The 19,396-nt window shown below is 61.3% G+C and overlaps 1 protein-coding gene across 1 annotated transcript in view; it reads right to left on the bottom strand.

Moving 5' to 3' along the window:
* PTPRN2 (protein tyrosine phosphatase receptor type N2) overlaps nucleotides 1-19,396 on the bottom strand; it is a gene marked incomplete at both ends in the record, with an annotated part of 459,743 nt that overhangs the window by 347,805 nt on the left and 92,542 nt on the right. The window contains one exon of the mRNA XM_079785821.1: nucleotides 8,990-9,103. Coding sequence (XP_079641947.1) covers nucleotides 8,990-9,103 — 114 coding nt within the window. The remainder of the gene's footprint in view (nucleotides 1-8,989; nucleotides 9,104-19,396) is intronic.

The following is a 19,396-nucleotide window of genomic DNA, read 5'->3' on the forward strand; positions in this document are numbered from 1 at the left end:
CAGAAGGTGAGTCTGTGTTATGGATCCAGCCCTCTGGGCCCAGCCTCCTGGGACCAACATTCTTTCTGAGGCTGCGGATGTGGCAGAGTGCATGGTGTGCGGACACAGAGGCTCCTGGAGACACACGCTTGGCACGAGAAGGCCGCTCTGGGGGCCGGGCAGGGGACAGGCCAGCATTCTGGTTAGGGGGTGATCAGGCTGGCAGGGTGAAAGTCCTTGAGCAGCTGAGAGAACAGGAGGTCTTTCCAGGCAAAGACGTCGATCTTCCTAGGTACACTGCTCCCCACGAAGGAGCGGTGAAGCCTCTTGGTGCAAAGCGGGGCTCCTTCTCTCAGGGCCCTGCTGCAGAGGGCAGCAGGGGCACGCAGGCTTCTGGAACGCGGCTGTAAAGCCCGGGGAGGAAAGCTCTAGAACCCACCGTAGTTCCTGTCTGACTACGGCACTGTCTTCCCTCCAGTACAGACTCCTCGGCCTTGGAAGGAGCTGGGTCCTGAGGGCACCTGCCCAGAAAGCCAAGGGGTGAGGCGGCCTCTGCCGTGTGGGAGACACTGCATCTCCTTTCAGCTCCAAGACCCTTGGCCCATGTGCTGTGAGCTCCCCGACCATTCTTTCTACTTGTTCGAGGCAGAGAGAGAAGGTTTGTCTTGGAAAAGACCTTCTTTTAAGACCCTCATTTACCCTTGGCTGTAAAGCCAGGAGAGGGCAGCCAATGAGGAGATGCCAAGAGCAAGTACACACCTCGTTCAGGGGATTTTCCCAAAGAGGAGATGATGTTCAATGTGGCGTCACATGAGGGCCTGGCAGAGTGTGAGTTGCTGTGCGCACATGGCTCACGCTGGGCCTCGGGTAACGCGGCTCCGCATCCATGGCTCATGTGTCTATAGGAGACGGGGAGGATTTCCCACCACCAGTGCAGACCACACTCACCAAATTACAACTCCTTCTTGAAAATTTAGGTACGTAATTGTTTTTGAATCTTCAACCAAAGCTATTTTCCCATTGATATTTTTAGAGAGAGTGGAAAGGAGGAAGGAGGGCCATGGGGAGAAGAGGGGGGAGAGAAAGAGACATTGATGTGAGAGAGACACATCGACAGGTTGCCTCCCATACACCAGGGATCGAACCTACAACCCAAGTACATGCCTTTGACCGAAAATCGAACCCAGGACCCTTCTGTGTGCAGACCAATGCTCTAACTACTTAATGACACTGGCTAGGGCAGGTATATAAATTTTTAATGATTAAAGGCTTTTTCAAGTTTTCTATACCTTTTTGAGTGACTTTTATTTGTTTACTAGAGGCCTAGTGCACAAAAATTCGTGCACTCAGGAGGTCCCTCAGCCCAGCTGCGCCCTCTCACAGCCCGGGAGCCCTCAGGGATGTCCACCGGCCAGCTTAGGCCCACTCCCCAGGGGATCAGGCCTAAGCTGGCAATCAGACATCCCTCTGGCAGTCCGGGAGCCCTCAGGGATGTCTGACCGCAGCTTAGGGCCGCTCCCCTGCAGCTGCCTCTGCAGAAGGTGCAGCACCAGGACTGGCACTACACCACTGCCTCTCCCGCTACCTCTGCAGAAAGGAGGGCGCCAGGACCACCATGGTTGGCCTGGCGGTGCAGGCTCACTGGCCCTGCCCCCCACTGGTCATTCCTGCAGGTCATTCCGGAATGTCGTTCCACTCTCTGGTCTAATTAGCATATTAGTTTTCCTATATAATAAAAGCCTTCGTGGCATCACACCCTTGCACGATGCCCTCGCACGATGTCGCCACAAGATGGCTGCACTCACAGCGGAGACAGGGCTCGGCTGTCGCTCCACATGGTGAGGCCTGGGGGTCCCGCAGCTCTGCATGGTGTGGAGGAGGCAGGTCCCGGTGGAGGAGGCAGGTCGTGGCAGGGGAAGGCAGCTGTGGGCAATCAGGCCAGCTGGGGAGGGCAGTTGTGGGCCATTGGGCCAGCAGGGGAGGGCAGTTGGGGGCCATCGGGCCAGCAGGGGAGGGCAGTTGGGGGCCATTGGGCCAGCAGGAGAGGGCAATTGGGGGCAATCGGGCCGGCAGGAGAAGGCAGTTGGGGGCCATTGGGCCGTCAGGGGAGGGCAGTTGTGGGCTATTAGGCCAGTAGGGGAGCAGTTAGGCATCTATCAGGCCAGCAGGGGAGTGGTTAGGGGGTGATCAGGCTGGCAGGCAGAGGTGGTTAGGGGCAATCAGGCAGCAGTCCCAGATTGTGAGAGGGATGATCCCCTGTGGGATCAGGCCTAAACTGTGAGTCAGATACCCCTGAGGGGTCCCAGATTGGAGAATGTGCAGGCCGGTCTGAGGGACACCCCCCCTTCCCCATGCACAAATTTTGTGCACTGGGCCTCTAGTTATTATATAAGATGGTGTTTTGTTTTGTTTTAATCTTTATTGTTGAGAGTATTACAGATGTCCCCCTTATTCCCCCATTGCCCCCCTCCCCCAGATAACACCCCACCCCAGGCCTTCACCACCCTATTTTCTGTGTCCACAGGTAATGCATGTAAACATATAAGTTCTTTGGTTATTCTCTTCCTGCCCCCTCTCCCCGCTTCCCTCTGAGATCTGTCAGTCTGTTCCATGTTTCCATGCCTCTGGTTCTATTTCATTCATCAGTTTATGTTGTTCATTAGATTGCTTGTTCATTTATTTTGATTTTTAAATTCAATTGTTGATAGATATGTATTTATTGCCATTTTATTGCCACATTTTTATCTTTTTTTCTTCTCCTTAAAGAAGACCTTTTAACATTTCCTGAAATACTGGTTTGCCAGTGATGAACTTGTCTGGGAAGCTCTTTATCTGACCTTCAATTCTGAATGATAGCTTTGCTGGGTAGAGTAATCTTGGTTGTAGGTTCTTGCTATTCATCACTTTGAATATTTCTTGCCACTCCCTTCTGGCCTGCATGGTTCTGTTGAGAAATAGCTGACAATCCTATGGGTGCTCCCTTGTAGGTAAATAACTGCTGTTCTCTTGCTGCTTTTAAGATTCTTTGTCTTTGGCCTCTGGCTTTTTAATTATTATATCTAGGTGTGGGCCTCTTTGGGTTCATCTTGTTTTGGACTCCCTGTGCTTCCTGGACTTGCAAATCTTTTCCTCTCACTGTAAGGGAAGTTTTCTGTTCTTTTTTTCAGACAGGGCTGCAGAAATTGCTTTTCAAGCCCAAGCCCCAAGCAGTGAGTGGCAGGCTGGCCAGCCTGCATCCATTCTGGGACAGAGGAGCTTCCATGGGGACTGGAACCTGGGTCTGTCTGCCAGGCCTGGGCCTGGGGAGACAAGGTGTGTCCTGGCGCTGTCTGGCTGAACAGCGTGTCTGCAGTGGGGGCGTGCTGGCTGAGAGTGAGCACAGGTGAGTGAAGTGGAGTCTCCATGTGCAGCTGATGACATCGGCCATGTTTCGTGATCAGCAGCGTCCAGGACTCAGTCAGCTAAGGACTATCAAGAGGAAGACGTCCCACTAGGAATGACCCTCTGGGCTGTCCCTGCACCTGTACCTGTCCTTTGCCCAAGCGTTAGTTCATGTTCCCATCTCCTCCGGAAGTCCAACCAGGCTTCTTCTTCCCTCACCCCTGCTCAAGCCCCACCCCCACCCCCAGTGACATGTCAGCAAATACACAGATAAATGAATGCAACGGAGCACAAGCAGACGGATGCCTTGACGTTCAATGCCACTGGCTCCCCAAAGTCTGTGGTGTTGCCTCCGGTCCCCTTTCCTCGCATCTGGTCTCATACACTTCTGTGGTGACAGCATGGAGCCGGTGGGGTTAACAGCACCTCCTTTCGCAGAAACGCCCCAGACTTGGGGAAGCTGGAAGTGCCCGGAGCAGGTGGGGAGGCTGGGTACTGGAAACAGCGGACCACAGCCTGGCTGCCACGCACGGGCCCTGCATGACCTTCCACTTCCCGCCCTTAGCGGTCCCTCCGCCATGTCCCCAACACGTGTGCCTGTCCACCTGAATAGCGACTTTGTGACTGCACGGACTACCATGGGCACATCCCCGCACCCCACCCCACGGCACTCATCCACCTGGAGTTGGGGCGGGTGAGCTGAGCCAGACCTCAGTGATGAGGAAGGACCCTGATTTCCAAGGTGCAACAGAGGACAAGTGCGAAGGGAAAGGTGGGAAGGGGCAAGTGGGAGGGGCAGGTGGGAAGGGGCAGGTGGGAAGGGATGGGGGGAAGGGCAGGTGGGAAGGGGCAGGTGGGAAGGGATGGGGGGAAGGGCAGGTGGGAAGGGGCAGGTGGGAAGGGGCAGGTGGGAAGGGGTAGGTGGGAAGGGGCAGGTGGGAAGGGGCAGGTGGGAAGGGATGGGGGGAAGGGGAAGGTGGGAAGGGGCAGGTGGGAAGGGGCAGGTGGGAAGGGATGGGGGAAGGGCAGGTGGGAAGGGGCAGGTGGGAAGGGGCAGGTGGGAAGGGGTAGGTGGGAAGGGGCAGGTGGGAAGGGGCAAGTGAGAAGGGGCAGGTGGGAAGGGGCAGGTGGGAAGGGATGGGGAGAAGGGGCAGGTGGGAAGGGGCAGGTGGGAAGGGATGGGGGAAGGGGCAGGTGGGAAGGGGCAGGTGGGAAGGGGCAGGTGGGAAAGGATTGGTGGGAAGGGGCAGAAGCCACCCACGAGGGAGATCCAGAAGCCAAGGCCACCTCACTGACCCGCAGCCCCAGACGCTCAGGCAGAGCAGCCCGGTCGCGGGCCGGCCCCTGCCCAGCTCTACGACCTCCTGGCGACACTGGCTTTCTGTCCTGCTCCCTGTCCTTGGGACCCCTCTGGTCTCCTTTAAGGAACTACCACGCTGCGCTATTTTCCTTAGCTTTCTTTCTGGCTTTGGACGTACAGCTCAATGTGTCAGGAGATTCCCACCAGGAAGTAAATCCGCAGCTATTTTCACGAAAGTAAGTCGCGTGCCAGTGCGTGACACTTATATACGGAATTTCAATGGCTTGTCTGAAGAAGGAAATGTGTGTTTAAAACTTAATTCCTGAGAGAACAATGCACCCCCCCATGAAGCAAACCTCCCGTGGGAGCCATCGGTAAACAGTGAGAGCGCTGCCCCCATGGGCACAGACTCTAAGGAGGAAGCAGCTCCCCGTCCCGGAGACGTGCCCACGCCGTGTCCAGGACACACCAGGATGCAGCCACAGCCGGGCTAATGCAGTGACCACGTGGAGTGACCACAGGGGCTCTGCAAACGCTCCCTTCCCCAACCGCCCACATCTGCGAGCCAAGCTCAGGAGGAGCAGGGCTGCAGACTCTTTCCGGAGGGGAGACAGACTCCCCACACCTTGGGGTGTCATCCACTGCTGAGCCTCGGAACAGGAGGAAACGGAGACGCAGGAAGACCGCGCGGCAGAGAGCGGGTGGCACAGGGAGGGGATTCGCTCACAGCACCGTGGGAAACAGTGTTAGGTGAGGGACCCCAAAGGGTGTGGGCACACGCACATCTGTGTGTTTGTACACATGTGCATGTATATGCAAGTATGTCTGTAGGCATGTGATGTGTGTGCACACTGATGTACGTGTGGTAATGCGTGTGTGCATTGCACATGGATGGATGTATGGGTGTGCACATGCGGCCCTGTGTGCACACTGGTGCCTGTGTTGCTGTACATGTGTGCACATGGATGTGTGTTACTATACACGTGTGCATATGAATGTTTTGTATATATGTGCACATGGGTGTATGTGTATTGGTGTTAGTGTGTGCATCCTGTGTACATATCTGTGCGGGCATGTGTGTTTGTACATGTGTGTGCATCTGTGAGTCCACACATGCTCATTTGTGTGTGCATATGCATGTGTGTGGGGGGGTGAAGCAGTGCCAGCAGGCTCTGAGGGCGGCACGCCGGGGCTCTCACAGGAGGACTGTCACAGGCAGGTCAGGAGCAGCAGTGCAGAATCTAAATGACACCCAAACCACCCACCTTCATGCTCACACGCAGGTGACCTGGGCCCTGTCCCACGTGTGGGCACCGCCAGACCATGAGTCCTTGCACACGGCTGTAGAAGGAGGGGTGACACATACCAGAGGACCCGGTGGCCTAACACCCACCACCTGGGTCAGCCCAGGGCTCACTGAACACCCAGCCCCCGGGCCCAGCCCCAGGCCCTGTCAGACCCCGGGGATGGGGGCTTCCAGGCGTGTACAGGAGGCAACCGATCTAGGTTGCTCTCTACAGCCACTGCTTCTCTCCTTCTCTCTAAAGAAGATCAGTAGAAACATATCCTCGGGGAGGATGAAAAAGAAGAAGAAGAAACTGCCCTTGGCCTGCACCAGGCTTTCCAGGCACCGACCACGAGGCGGCGTGCCACCCAGTCACCGAGGGACTTCACCTGATTATCATGGTTCCCATGGCCCGAGCCACGAGGCAGAGGAAACGGGTCTCCTCAGCCTACTCGCTCCAATCCACAGACCGTGCCAGCAACGGCCACTCCCTCACCCCCCCTAACTCTCCCCCTAACCCTCACCCTAACCCTCACCCTCTAACCCTCACCCTCTAACCCTCACCCTAACCCTCACCCCCACCCTCTAACCCTCACCCTAACCCTCTAACCCTCACCCTAACCCTCACCCTAACCCTCACCCTCTAACCCTCACCCCCACCCTCTAACCCTCACCCCCACCCTCTAACCCTCACCCTAACCCTCACCCCCACCCTCTAACCCTCACTCTAACCCTCTAACCCTCACCCTAACCCTCACCCTCTAACCCTCACCCCACCCTCTAACCCTCACCCTCTAACCCTCACCCTAACCCTCACCCCCACCCTCACCCCCACCCTCACCCTCACCCTAACTCTAACCCTGACCCCCACCCTCTAACCCTCACCCTAACCCTCACCCCCACCCTCTAACCCTCACCCTAACCCTCTAACCCTCACCCTAACCCTCACCCTAACCCTCACCCTCTAACCCTCACCCACACCCTCTAACCCTCACCCCCACCCTCTAACCCTCACCCTAACCCTCACCCCCACCCTCTAACCCTCACCCTAACCCTCTAACCCTCACCCTAACCCTCACCCTAACCCTCACCCTCTAACCCTCACCCCCACCCTCTAACCCTCACCCCCACCCTCTAACCCTCACCCTAACCCTCACCCCCACCCTCTAACCCTCACCCTAACCCTCTGACCCTCACCCTAACCCTCACCCTCTAACCCTCACCCCCACCCTCTAACCCTCACCCTCTAACCCTCACCCTAACCCTCACCCCCACCCTCACCCCCACCCTCACCCCACCCTCACCCTCACCCTAACTCTAACCCTCACCCCCACCCTCTAACCCTCACCCTAACCCTCACCCCCACCCTCTAACCCTCACCCTAACCCTCTAACCCTCACCCTAACCCTCACCCTAACCCTCACCCTCTAACCCTCACCCCCACCCTCTAACCCTCACCCCCACCCTCTAACCCTCACCCTACCCCTCACCCCCACCCTCTAACCCTCACCCTAACCCTCTAACCCTCACCCTAACCCTCACCCTCTAACCCTCACCCCCACCCTCTAACCCTCACGCTCTAACCCTCACCCTAACCCTCACCCCCACCCTCACCCCCACCCTCACCCCACCCTCACCCTCACCCTAACTCTAACCCTGACCCCCACCCTCTAACCCTCACCCTAACCCTCACCCCCACCCTCTAACCCTCACCCTCTAACCCCCACCCTCTAACCCTCACCCTCTAACCCTCACCCTAACCCTCACCCTCTAACCCTCACCCTAACCCTCACCTTCTAACCCTCACCCTCTAACCCTCACCCTCTAACCCTCACCCTCTAACCCTCAGCCTCAGCCTCATCTTCCCCAGCTCCTGCGGGGCTGGCTTCTGCACGAGCTCGGTGCTCCCGTCCTCCTTGTCCTGGGTGAGCCGCCTCATCCCGTCCCCCCGCGGCCTGCCCTGCAGACTTCCGGCCCAGGCGCAGACCACAGCCTGGCTGAGACGCTCAGTGGCTCCCACACCTGCGGACGGCCAAGCGCCGTAGCTGATCATGGACAAGAGCCCTGAATGCACCCACTTCTGCTGAGCCTGCCACTCCGCTGTCCAGCCCTTAAGCAGGCACGCGCACTGCGAACACGCGGGAGGAACCCAGCCAGTTCTGTTTCCCTCACTCACTGGACCACACACGTCTTCCCTGGAGCCACGTACAGCCCGCGAGAGCCCGGGACCCACAGTGGCGTGGAGGCCCCACTCCAGGCCTGACCACCACATGAGGCTTCATGCCACAAGCCCCTCCCCATCGCTCCCCTCATGCTGAGCTGGGTCAGCCTGAGCCCCCCCCCCCCCACACACACACCCTGAGCTGGGTCAGCCTGAGCGCCCCACACACACACACACACACCCTGAGCTGGGTCAGCCTGAGCGCCCCCCCACACACACACACACACCCTGAGCTGGGTCAGCCTGAGCGCCCCCCCCCACACACACACACTGAGCTGGGTCGGCCTGAGCCCCCCACACGCTGAGCTGGGTCGGCCTCTGGTCCAGGCTCGAAGTTTCAGGAGAATGGACTTCCCCTCAGGAGAGGACTGACCCACTCACGCTTCCATCTAAAAAGCATGTACACATGTGAGTTATAACTAATAGTTCTACCTGATGATGTTCAAATTATAAAAACGTTAGCATTTTCTGAGCAAACAGTTAACAGGACTCCCCTGTGAAAAGCTAGGATGCTAGTTTGTACACCGCGGCAGAGAGGTGCCTGCCTTCCTCCGTGATGGGCGGGCGGACGTCACCTGGGAGCAGCCCCACCCGCCCGCCGGACCTGCACCCAGCAGCCGCCCGCCCCCCCCACCCCACCCCCGCGCTCCGGCCCAGGCTCCGGGACCCGGGCCCCTGCTCCAGCCGCTTCTCCCACCACTAAGTCGTTCCTACCTCCTCGCGCCCTCGGAATTCTGAGAAGCAGAGTTTTGCTGAGCGCTGCGGGGACAGCGGCCCCGGGAGCACCCCCCGCCCCTCCCCTCCCGCTCCACCGCCTGCCTACCTGCGCGGGACAGCTGCAGCAGGGCGGCCCTCAGGCGCTGCTGGGCCACCGGCGACACCTCGTAGCGGTAGACATCGGTCACTGGAACCTTCTGGCACCTTCCAAACACTCCGTCTGTGAGAAAAAGGGGGACAGAGTTCAGAGAGGAGGAAGGCGCTATACCCTAACTGCACCGTGGCCACGCGTCGCTAAGGGCTTCAGATCATCACCGCAGCTGTCCGATGTTGGGGCACTGGGAGAGCAATGGTTTATCTGCGGAAGAACAGTGGGCCGTGGGCCCTGGGCCGTGGCTGTGGACCGTGGGTGTGGGCCATGAATGTGGGCCATAGCTGTGGGCCATGGGCATGAGCTGTGAGTGTGGGCCGTGGGCCGTGGGTGTGGGCATGAGCTGTGAGTGTGGGCCGTGGGCCATGAGTGTGGGCCGTGGGCCATGGGTGTGGGCCGTGGGCCGTGGGTGTGGGCCGTGGGCCATGAGTGTGGGCCGTGGGCCGTGGGTGTGGGCCGTGGGCCATGGGTGTGGGCCGTGGGCCGTGGGCCGCAGGGAACAAAGACAGGACTGGAGAGAGGCTCAGGAACCCAGGGCTCCTTGGGTTTTTATTCTGCATTCCCATCCCTTCCTCCCCACCTCCCCACCTCCCCACCTCCCACCCCTCACTTTTTGTGATTTCCAGGCAGTGACGTTCAGGACTGGTTTTCCAGATGAGAAACCGAACCCCCAGGAAGCGCAACGTTAACTTGCAGAAGCCTCGAGGACTGTGGACGCCTCCCACGGCGCCAGCGGGAGGCGCTGGCGTGGGGCGGCCTGCACACCAGCCAGGGGCCAGGGGCTTTCTGAGCACTCAGCACAGGCGCCCGCGAGCAGGGCGCAGTCCGGACCATCCTGCCGCTCCCGCCGTCCGTCTGGAGGAGGACCTGCTCCTCCACGTCCCTCCCAGCCACACCCGTTACTGTAGGCCCCGGCCAGTCTGCCCTGGAACCACTCGCTTTGAGACAAGCTTCCTGTAGGGCTTCAGACGTTCAAGTCGCCACTTTCCCCCACACAGAGGACGGGTGCGGGCCCTGCGCCCCACACAGGGTGGCCCTCTGCGGCTTCAGCCGGACGAAACCGTCCCTCGTCGTTCCCCACGTGTCCCTGCCGCATCGCAGCAGGTCCAAGGAGCAGGCGCGCACCACCGGTGCAGGCGACGGCTGCGGTCGGAGAGCACCCTGTGCTGGGACGGCGAGCCCTGCCCGCAGCAGCCATCTGAAGTGTCGCAGCATCCCTGGGATTTCTGTGGGACTTTGCAAAGCCCCGTGACTCAGCTCACCTCTAACCACAGTGGCCAGAGGAGTGCGCCGTCTGCCGGCCCCACCCAGAGCGGGGACGGCTCCTGCAGGGAGGCCTCGTCCCCGCGCCGCCCCGCACGCCAGCCTGTCTGCCCTGGCCTTTGGTTCAGTTCTGTGCCAGCGCTCCGTGCCTGTGGGCGGTGTGCCAGCGCTCCGTGCCTGTGGGCGGTGTGCCAGCGCTCCGTGCCTGTGGGCGGTGTGCCAGCACTCCGTGCCTGTGGGCGGTGTGCCAGCGCTCCGTGCCTGTGGGCGGTGTGCTTGGGGGGGCACGGACGGGGAGGGAGGAAGAGGGCAAAGGGAAGTGCTCTCTGTAGAACGTCCCCGAAGCTTTCGTTTCACTTGTCAAATGGAAATATCGTGACAGCAGAACCGTAGCGTGGGGACTAGAAAAAGCACTGAGATGGCCCAGCCCACATGGCACAGATGAGGGGACCGAGCCGGCGTGGGGACGAGGCCGAGGGGGGCCGGCAGCTGACCGTGGGGCCGTGGGGGGTGGGCGGCAGCTGACCACAAGGAAGAGAAGTCAGGCTCCTGGATCCCAAACCTTCGTGGCGGCCGCGCTGCCGGAGATGAACCAAGAGTCGCTTCCCTCCGGAAATGCACCGGTCACTCGGGGTCTCCGAGGAAAGTGGCCAAAGACATGTCCCATTCTGGAAGGCCCCACGTAATTGTCCCTTCGGAGCCGCACAGGCACCTTTCCTTCAGTGTGGCTGGTGGTACACAATGTTGGAAATATGTTCCCAGGCTCGGGCTGGTGTGGCTCAGTGGACAGAGTGTCAGCCTGCGGACTGAAGGGTCCCGGGTTCTATTCCAGGTCAGGGCACAGGCCTGGGTTGTAGGCTCGATCCCCAGTAGGGGGCGAGCAGGAGGCAGCCGATCAGTGATTCTCATCATTGATGTTTCTCTCTCTCTCTCCCTCTCCCGTCTTCTCTGAAATCAATAAAAATATATTTTTAAAATAATGTTCTCAGAAAAATATTGATTGGTATGAATTGTTTATATAGTCTGTGTGTAGACATGTGCATACATATGTGTGTATGAATGTGTATAGATATGTGTTTGTGTGTCTGCCTGTGTGCATGCGTACATATGTCTGCATACATGCGTGTGCACATATGTGACCATATATTTGTTGTATGTGCGTGTGTGTTGTGTTCATGTGTGCGCGCGTGTGGCTACATGTGTGTCGCTTTTGTGTATGTTGTTGCCTACATGTATACATGTGTGCGTGTGTGTGCATGTCTCTATGCCATGTGCACATTCCTGCACGTGTATGTGCCTGTGCGTGCATGCATGCAGCATTTATAGGTGGTGTGTGCATCTGTGTATTATGTTTGTACATACATGTATGTACATTTCTGTGTCTACATGCATGTGTGTATACATGTGTGAGCACATATATAAAGCCTCTAACATTTAACTGCCACACCCACCATGAAAACCCAAGGATGCTGCTATTTGAAAGTCAGTCTTCATCTAGGAGACAGGTGTCCCCAATACAGAAACCTGGTCCCCTCACCTGCCTTTTTTCTGTTCCCTGTGGGACTGCGCACACTCAGCACACCTCCAACACTTCTTGTCCCCACACCTGCTAAGCGTGTGCAAAGCCCCTTCCCTGTGAGGGGTAGATTCCGTCCGGGTCTGTCACTGCCTCGCACCCGGCCTGGGAAATGCAGGGCGCCTGCTCTGACATCCACTGGGTGGGCGGGCAGGACGGGTGGGCAAACAGCCCTGGGGGCCACACTAGGGCAAACACAGACAGATCCCACTCTCTCGAGGCGCCCAGACTGCGCCACGTGGATGAATCCCTCGTGACCGAGGTGGGTGGCACGCAGGTCCGAGCGCAGAGGCGTTGCCCTCCTCCAGGGCAGCAGCACGGGTTGGGCTCCACGTCTCAGGAACGGGGTCGCCTGCATGGGCTGGCAAGGAGAACCAGGCTGGGGAGCAGGCTCTGTGGAGGGACGTGCCAGCCCCTGGAGCTCTGGGACCTAGGGGGACGGAGCTGCATGGCTGGAGCCAGCCGGGCAGGTCCCATCAGCTGGGCTGAGAGGAGCAGTCGGCCCCCGGGCAGGAGCTGCAGGAGGTGCCCGGGGCCGGAAGGCAGGACTGCCCTGGGCCAGAGCACAGGGTAAAGGGAGCTGTCCTTCCAGAGCGGGGTGGCTCAGTGAGTCTTGGCCTCTTCAGAGAGAACGCCGAGGCTGCCCGGCTACAGGGTAGCCCCTTCCTGTGTGTGCCTGGCAGCGAGGGGCTCGGAGTCCAGAAAACATTCTGAGAGACGGCCCATGGACAGTGGATCTCTCCAAAGTGGTAACAAAGCCGTCCTGCTGGCTGGGGAGGGGACACGCCGTGTCCTGATGGCCATGGGCCCTGATCGCCGCCCCTGGGCCCTGATCGCCTCCCACGGGCCCTGATCGCCTCCCACGGGCCCTGATTGCCTCCCACGGGCCCTGATTGCCGCCCCGGGGCCCTGATCGCCTCCCACGGGCCCTGATCGCCGCACACGGGCCCTGATCGCCTCCCACGGGCCCTGATCGCCGCACACGGGCCCTGATCGCCGCACACGGGCCCTGATCGCCGCCCCGGGGCCCTGATCGCCCCCACGGGCCCTGATCACCGCCCTGGGGCCCTGATCGCCCCCCACGGGCCCTGATCACCGCCCCGGGGCCCTGATCACCGCACACGGGCCCTGATCGCCCCCCACGGGCCCTGATCACCGCCCCGGGGCCCTGATCGCCCCCCACGGGCCCTGATCACCGTCCCGGGGCCCTAATCGCCCCCCCACGGGCCCTGATCGCCGCCCCGGGACCCTGATCGCCCCCCACGGGCCCTGATCACCGCCCCGGGGCCCTGATCGCCTCCCACGGGCCCTGATCACTGCCCATGGGCCCTGACACAAGGCTTGGGAGCAAGTACACATCCTTCTGTGGGGAGGTCACCGCCCAGATCCTTGGGCACTGACCACAGCAACCACACACGCGTGGTGTGGCCTTAAAACTCTAAAAATTGGAGAACTCAGTGGATTCTGGGCTGTTCCCAAACCCAGTTTCTAGAAAAGCACCCCCTTTATTTTGCAGAGCAGAAAACTGGGTCCCCACTGCCTCTGGGGACCCCAGGGGATGGTGCTACAGACAGAAAGAGGAGGCCGTCTGGGTCCGGGGAGCGGGGCCACCTCCCAGCTGCCGCCGCTGCTAAGGCTCTGGCAGGGACGCGTTGTTAACTGTCACCCAGGACCGGGGGGGGGGGGGGGGGGGGGGGGAGGGAGGCGTGGAAAGGGTTTTGCTGGAGCTTTTGAAGAACGTGGGGAAAGTTGCTTGTTTACCTGGTTCATTCGTGTGTTCCCACCGGCAAAGCCATTTCACTCGTAAACATCACTGTCCCCGCAACATGGACACAGCCTGTCCGAGAGCCCAAACCACGTCCCCTTCGTCCTCTGCTCCATGGCACACACATGTGCCTGCACTCACACAGATACACACGTGCACACGCGCTCAGTCCCACGTGCACACACAGGACCGCTCCTCCCCCCTCCCCCCTTCAGTACCAGCACCCTCAGCTCAGGGGCCCCCGACACCACGCTCTCCAGCCCCCAGGGACTAAATAAAAATCTGTGACTGATTAACTGGTGCTTCTCCATTTGCCTAAAAGATAAATTTATAGCGTGAATTTATAGCATCGTCAGCTAGAATCCCAACGTTCTGGGTCCCCCACAAACTTAGGAGTCTTCAACCCCAGCAGGGGAGCCGGGGGCGAAGGGCCAGGGACGCCTGCGACAGGGGGGCTCCTGCCGGAGGTGCCAGAGGTGCCTGTGTCTGTTTCCCCAGCGAGCCCTGCTCCTCTCTCCCCCTCCCCCCGTCAGAGGCTGGTCCTCCCACCCCACGCCTGGGGAGGCGGTCCTAGGGACCTGCCCTGGGAAGGGACCTCGTGCTGGACTCTCTGACTGTGGCTCCGGGTCTGCCAGGCGCGGGGCACCTCCGAGAACAGCCAGAACCAGCCTGTCAGGGAGCCCCAGGTGTGAGCACGTCGGTCTCAGTCTCCCCTCGAGAGAACGGTTTTGGGGAAGGTCCCTTGGGACACCCTCTGCTCAGTGAATGGGCGCTGAGAAATGCCGACAGGACCTCGGCATAACCATCTGCCGTGAGCGTCCTCGGGAGGAGCCGGCCCGGCCAGGACGCCTCCACCCCAGCCGGCCGTGGGCCCTCCCGCCGAGTCATGGATCTCAGCTGCTCAGCCTGGCGGCGCTAGTGGGAGGTACGGTAGCAATGAAACCATTTTTTCTGCACCCATGACATTTTACCCTCCTTTCTTCTTTTTCTAATATCTTTCATGTTTTTATTTTTTATGTCTTTTTTTAATTTCTTCATTTTATCTTTGGGAAGAGGAATTAATAAAGACAATTTGATCACTTAGGTGTTCCAAGTCGGGTAGTTACCTGAGAGCACAATTAGGAATTATTACAATGCTTATCCATGTTCAAGAATGTGTGTAAACAGCTTATTCATGGAAAAAGTATGCCTGTGTAGCTGTATTATCTCCGCTCCCTGGAATCCTCAGAAACAGTCCTCTCGGCTTTGGGGTGAGAAGAGAGGCAGAAAAGGTGCCACGGTTATAAAGCCGTCACAGGCGAGGGCGCACAAGGGGGTCCTGGAATGTTACGGGGCCGGGGAGAGACGGGAGCTAAACCCCCGCGTGCGGAATTCCTCGTGGGCAGCACTCACGAGGCCTGGCGGGCCTGTGAACGTGGACAGTGGCCTGGGACATGCATTCAGGTCCTCAAAACCCTGTAAGTAAACATACGGCATTCGTCCACCGAGGGAAGCGGCCAGCCACCTCGGGACAAAAGGAACCGCGTGGTCTGTCTGCGGCAGCTCCGGGCACAGGTCCGAGCACCGGCCTGGGTGCTCAGGAATGTCACCCGCTCCCAGGCCGGCCCCGGCCCGAGCGTGCCTTCCCCCGCAGCCCGGGCTGCACCACTCATGTGGCCATCGGCCCGGCACCTGCTGCTCCACGCCACCCTCTAGCCTGCTTCCCGGCACCTCTCCCTGCCTCCGCGTCGGCCCCGGCAGCAGCAAAGACGAAGCAGCAGCAGTGACCCCTCCTGGCTGCCTCCCCGCAGAGCGGACCTCCTCAGGACACCGCGTCCCGCTCCGGACAGCGATGCCTGGCCGCCGGACACGCCACAGCCCCACCAGGTGTGCCCAGCGCCAGCTCCAGAGAGGAGATGAATTCACTGCTCCCAGTGAGGCAGGGGTCAGGCACATGCACATGCTCACACACACGTGTGCACACAGGCACACAGTTCTATGCTTGCCATGTGCACACGTGCATTGGCTTTGTGAGGAGTGCGGACCGGGGAGCACACATCTGGTGCCTACTTTGTCCACAGACTCAGCGTCCGCACCGGGAGCACACCACCCTGGCCTCCACGAGATGAGACACGCGCGGGCACTGCGCCGGCGCCAGAACCAGGGCTCGGCAAAGGCCGACACAGGCCTGCTGCGCCCGAGGGCTGAGCCGCCAAGGAAGGCCGAGAGGGAGGCTGCGCGCCCTGGGCTCCGGCGAGGCTGCCCTCATGCCAGCGGAGGAGGCACGGACGGACTTAGTCACGGGGCGGCACGCGCAGGGGCAGGCTGGCCACGAGGTGGGACCGCTTCACGTCCACCCAGCAAGGTGCCGCTCCTCCCGCGACGGGCCACGTGCTCCCTGCTCTGTGGTTCTCGCAGCCGTGCATCTGGGTCTGTCCTTGTTAGCTTGAGGGACAGACATCAGTTTGCGTCCCACGTTCTGCTGCATCACTGGTCGACCCTCGCAGGTGCCCTGACCGGGGTGGAACCCACAGCCTGGGCGTGCAGGACGAGGTCCCGGCAGGGCTCGCACCGGGGTCCCACATGCTAACGACACTCCCTGGGGTTTAAGGCAAGAGGCTCTGGTGCCGAGCAGGACCGCGGAGGTGGTGCCGACGTGGAGCAGGCGCCGCCGGGTCTAGAATAAGTGGCCGCGGAGCCCAGAGGCCCGAGAGGAAGGAGAGCGGCTCCGCCAGAGGCACCGCGAGCCCTGAGGGCGCCGGCCGGGGGTGGGGGGGCAGACCCGCAGCGCCCACAGGAGTTCGGGGCAGAGCCCAGAGGAGCCTGAGCGCGTGGAGGGAAGTGTCCCGCCGCCGCACACCGTGTCCAGAACGTCCTTCCCTGGAACTCCTCTCTGCCTGCTCCCCCCCCCCCCCCCATGGGTGGCCTGCGGGAGGTGGGAACGCCGCTGCGGAAAGAGGCCGCAGCCGGGCGGCTGTGCACGGGAGCTTGGCTCTCGGGCTGTGCTAGGTCCCCTTGGTGGCACATTGCTCACAGGTCAGCGGGACAAAGGCACCGGCCAAGTGCAGGGGCTCCTGGGCCTCCCCCAGAACACCTTCCATCCGGCTTGGGTCTGCGGGCCGTCGAGGCCACTGCCAGACCCACAGGGCCTTCCTCCAGCTTCGCCGGCTGCCGGCCGCCCGGCCTCCTCCCGCACAGCCGGGGCCAAGAGGAAGGCCAGTGGCCACGGCCGGCCACGCTCAGGTGTGAGCTGTGCCCTGGGTCAGAAACCCGCTCCCGGATCCGCGTGTCCCAAACTGCCGCGGGCATCCCACTCCGGGGAGCCGAGGGATCTCAGGGGCGCGGTGGGCGCGGGAGGTGGCGCTCACAGCCGGGGCTGGGCCAGCCAGCCCTCACCTCGCGCCCCACAAGGCTCCCTGCACCGCCCTCTCAGAACCACCGGCCCCGGGGCGCGCCCCTGACCTAGGCTGCCATCAGCCGTGGTCTGACTCAGGCGGCAGAGCCACTGCCCGAACCACGTCCACTGGGCTCCCCCTCCCCCCCCCACCGGAGGGCCCGCAGCCGTTAGGACGGGCCTGCGCCTCCTCCTCTTCCACGGCGCCCGGCGGTGAGTCTGTTGGTGCGGCTGCTCCTGCCGCTGCGTCTCAGCTCCTGTGGCTCCTGACCCGGGAGACGGGGTCGGCCGGAGCTGTGGGGCGGGCGCGGGGCAGCAGCGACACTGATCGCAAACACGGGTCCCACGGGGCCTCCGCGCCGAGCCCTGCCCGCAAGAAGACGCGCCTCTGTATGGTCAGCCGTGGCTTCCATCTCATCTCGGTGTGAGGTGAGGCAGACCAGGTTTTCAGAGGAGACGGCCACCTCCGCACTGCTCCCCCCGCAGCGGCTTCTCTGCTCCGGGGCCGAGGCACCGGCCGCCGTCACCCGGTGACTCTAGGGGAACCGGGTTTCGCCGGAGCAGTGGCCGTGCTTTGTTCCCAGAGGAGAACGCTGAGGTCCCGAGAGCCCCCAGCCTCACCGGGGAGCTGACGTCTCCCTCGCCCACGTGTGCCCAGCCCTGGCTTTGCCTGGCTGAGCCGTGCGGCTCCGGGCAAGCCGGGCCGGTCCTCCAGCCTCAGTCTGCTCACGGCGACTCGGCAGGCACAGGGAGGCCGCGGGGAAGGCGCGGGGAAGGTGCGGGTGACCCCCAGGAGGCACCTCCCGGGAGCCGGGCCAGGGGAGCAGCGAGGCCGCCTCCTTGCTCAGCCACAGCTCCGTTGGGCCCTCCACGCCCTCCCCCCCCCCCCCGCCTCCCGCCTCTGAGGCTCACTGTGGGCTGTGGGGCGAGCGGAACAGCACCCGTCCCTCCTCCACACAGGGGGCCCCTCTCCTCCACACAGGGGGGCCCCTCTCTTCCACACAGGGGGGCCCCTCTCCTCCACACAGGGGGGCCGTGCCCGGACCGGAGGAGCCCCTCCCGCCCCTGCCTGCACACCGGGGAAGGCCGCACCTCCGGGCGGGAGGAGGGCAGGCCGCCTGCACAGCCGTGCTGGACTTCCCCTTCTCACTGTGGCATCAGCCCAGGCCTAGCTGCCTGCAGAGGGGCGGCCCCGGCCCAGGGCCGGGCGGGAATCCAGTCTGTGGGCAGGCGGCCTGCCCTCCGCCCAGGGCCGGGCAGTTAGAACATCATCGCGGGCCATACAGAATCAGCGACTGAGCAGCGAGCCTGCTGTCTGGTCAAACGCTCACTAACTCACCCCATGCCTTGGCAGGGCCAGGCCAAGTGACCTTGCAGGCCGTGACAGCCCCCGGGCAGAGCGCATTGCTGGCGGAGGCCCGAGGCGCCTTCCCAACGCTCAGACACGCAGGCTGTTGTGCGTGTGCCCTGCGGTCCAGAAGCTGTGCTGCGTGCCGGGCGCAGAAGAAAATACAAAGGTAAAACGGACGCAGCGCTGGCCGGTGTGGCTCAGTGGATAGAGCGTCGGCCTGCGGACTGAAGAGTCCCGGGTTCAGTTCCGGTCAGGGCACATGCCTGGGTTGTGGGCTTGATCCCCAGTGTGGGGCGTGCAGGAGGCAGCCGATCCATAATTCTCTCTCATCATTGATGTTTCTCTCTCTCTTCCCCTCTCCCTTTCTCTCTGAAATCAATAAAAATATATTTAAAGAAAACATAAAGGACACAGCTCATGTTTTATTTGAGGAGCCAGATATGTGAACAATCGATAAAAGAAACGCTAAGGAAAGCACCGTTTCTAATAACCAGATCTGTCCTAGTGTTTGCTGCGGGGAACCGGGCGGAACTGACCGGGGAAGGCGCTGGTGGGCCAGCCCCAACCCATGCTGCTGGGCGCCGGGCGCCCTCGGCCAGCGGGGGGCGATGCTGAGACTTCTGCCTGTCTGGTCTTGGGGCACTGGTGTTGGTTTTGTGTGTTTATCTCTGACAATGACAGAGTGGAACCAAACACTGAGCGTCTCTTCAATTCTAAGTTCAAGGTCCTTCACGCACAGCCACAGGCAATCACCGGTTCCAGGGCTCCAGGGCAGGGGGCGGGGGAGGGGGCGGGGGCGGGGGAGGGGACCGGCTCCTGGCAGGACGGCAGCGCCCCCCCCCCCCCCCCAGGGACTGCATCTGCAGGAGGGCTCCTGGGGAACGACCACAAAGCAGCCGGGAGAGCCGCCCCCCGCCCGCTCGGCCGCCTGCCTTCGCCTGAGGAGAGGCCCCGGGTCCAGCCTGGACGGGCGCCTCGGCACCACGGCCATTTCAGTGCCGTTTTCCCTTCCCTGCGTGAAGGTGACGGGCTCC

Source organism: Cnephaeus nilssonii, assembly GCF_951640355.1.
Source record: "Cnephaeus nilssonii genome assembly, chromosome: 12".
In the NCBI taxonomy this organism is placed as follows: Eukaryota; Metazoa; Chordata; class Mammalia; order Chiroptera; family Vespertilionidae; genus Cnephaeus; species Cnephaeus nilssonii.